This window comes from Sardina pilchardus, chromosome 14, assembly GCF_963854185.1.
Source record: "Sardina pilchardus chromosome 14, fSarPil1.1, whole genome shotgun sequence".
In the NCBI taxonomy this organism is placed as follows: Eukaryota; Metazoa; Chordata; class Actinopteri; order Clupeiformes; family Clupeidae; genus Sardina; species Sardina pilchardus.
Genome location: NC_085007.1, coordinates 4,891,804 through 4,894,303, shown reverse-complemented (window position 1 = coordinate 4,894,303; position 2,500 = coordinate 4,891,804). Strand labels below are relative to the sequence as shown.

The 2,500-nt window shown below is 41.4% G+C and overlaps 1 protein-coding gene across 1 annotated transcript in view; it reads right to left on the bottom strand.

The window, feature by feature from the left end:
• The window catches only part of lrrc75bb (leucine rich repeat containing 75Bb), a 48,306-nt gene extending 47,369 nt beyond the window's left edge, over positions 1-937 (bottom strand). Inside the window, exon 1 of the mRNA XM_062554806.1 lies at positions 414-937. Coding sequence (XP_062410790.1) covers positions 414-707 — 294 coding nt within the window. The 5' untranslated portion in view covers positions 708-937. The remainder of the gene's footprint in view (positions 1-413) is intronic.
• Positions 938-2,500: the final 1,563 nt, after the last annotated feature.

Below are 2,500 nucleotides of genomic sequence, written 5' to 3'. Positions count from 1 at the left end.
TTTAGGCTGGGAGACTGGCTTAGGGCCACCGCCTCATGCAACCAACCAAGCCATCAGCACAAATCCATACTCACGAGACAAGGCTCTTACTCTGCTGTGAAAATGAAGCCAGATGCATAATGATTGGCAATCTATCCCCAGACACGGTACCATCCAATGACTAGACTATTATAGAAAACTTGCAAATGTATATAGGCCTATGTTATCATTCTTGCCTGAAAATGTCTGCGAAGGATATGCTGTGAGCTAATATTCATATATTTAACAACCTGTAGCCATGGCAGAATAAACTTCATAACAATGGTCAAGTAGCCTACAAATAATGCCACCTAACACAGCAGCCTTACTCCAACACATGGGAAATGTGAGAGCTGACTGATGACAACCTACCACTGCGGTGTTGTTCCAATTACCTTTCTCAATAATTTCAGTACATCCGCCGCCTGGTCCAGCTTCTGTTCCCGCAGGAGTCTCTGTATGTCCCGGACCCAGGCTACTCTCCTCACGTACGGGCTGCTGTTGCTGTTCCTGCGCAGCATCCCCGGAAGCTTCTCCGACTTCAGCATAAGCGATGCGAACAGAAAGTCCCCGCTGCCACGACTGTCACTTCTCTCGGCGTCTCCAGCGCTGTAGTTGCGCTGGCGACCCTTCCTGAAAAAACTGGCTTGACTGTCCAGACTTCTCTGCCTGGTCAACTTGGACCCCATGTTGTATTTTCACTCTTCGTTAAAAGCCCGCTGCAGTAGGCTATGGTTGTAGTAGCAGCGGCGTGGTGCTGATGAAAACTGTCACTAAGTCTCGTAGCTATACGTCCATACTCAAAGTGAAGTAAGTACCTGTGGGATAGGCTACTTTACTTGGATAAGATCTCCGTAGTCTTATTACATGTCCACATTCGCACTTCATGTCGTTAAAAAAAAATCACGCTACTGTTTATCGACTAGTTTGCTGTTTCTTTCCCCGCGTAGTGCGCATGCTGCTGTTGTTGTCCTGCGACGTGGTACCAGTTTTTCTCAGCAAGCTCGCCTGCACGACTCGACTCCACCAGTTATCCAATCAGGTTGCGCTGCATTGTGGCAAGCCTATTTAGTTTTTAACGCCTAATTCAATTTCAAGCAAGTCAGCACCTCTCATTTTCTCATTCGCTACATAACTGCAAGTAGCCTAGGCTGAAGCAGTCGTCCATTTAAACAGTTTACAAATTTCAAATTCGATAAATCCACATACAGTGATATGCTTATTTTCACAGCACCTACATGTAACACATGGAATTGAAAATAACCAATTTATGAAATTCTTAAACAATGGTACTATAATTTCCAATTCATAACATTGATGTAGGCTAGGTTATAAAAGCTGACAAAAACATAACCTACACATAACCTAACATGGCTACAACAGAACTGTTGCCATGGAATGAGCTTCTACAGAAGTCTGGCATTAAAACAGACCGGAGTGAAAAGTGAAACGTCTTGCCATAGTGAGTGTTTATAACGGGAATCCTCTCTCTCCCACCTCGCATCCACCGAAGGGTTGGTCCACAGTCGAACAGGCTAGCCTACGGCACAGTGCCTCCCAGCTCCCCGCTGAAGAAGTGTTTGAGCGTAGCGGGGAAGCCTCGTGTTACACATGTCAGTGTGTGGACGTAGCCCTCTCAAACAGTAGCCTACATTGCATCAGCGCTGTCAGCTGTGACTCATTCTGTTCAAAGAACAGTGAAGACGACGGACGAAATGTACTCACATGTATCCGAAGAAAAGACACGCAAGCGACTTGGCTGCATAAGCCACATGTTATGGAAAAAGGTTTAGATGTTTTTAAGTCAATAGTGTATAGTAGAATTAGAATATTAATATCCTGTGACTGTCCCTTGTCAGAAAGATAGATAGCACAACTAACTGAATTTAAAGAAAAGATCTCTTCCTAGATCTCATTTGTGGGTAATACATGTTAATGAAAGCCTATAACAATAATAATAATAATAAGGATGATAATAATAAAAATAACAATACAGTAATAATAATAAAAGTAATGAAGATACTAATAATAATAATAATAATAATAATAATAATAATAACAACAGCCTAATAACAATAATAGTTGTAGCCTAGATATGTATTCGTCACATAAAAGATGTAGTCTGCTATATGTGAAGGGGAGAAGATGTGAAAAATATCTGAGGGAAAGTGAATATTGCCGATACTGGTGAACTGTACTGTATGTGAGTGAGCGTGTGAGTTTGGGGGTTAATCTGATATATTGCTTCATATTTCATCCAATCATATTATCTCTTAAGAATTAGGCTACTGCAATATTGAACAATATACATGCTTTGTTAAAAAAAACCCAACTATATTCTATAAAATAATGTGAAAATAATTTTCATAGATGGGTGGGAGTGAACAACCAATCATGTACAGTACACCAAAGAAATGCTGTTGATTGGACACTTATAGTGATAGATAGTTCTGATCATCCACACTGGGACAGTGGACTCCAT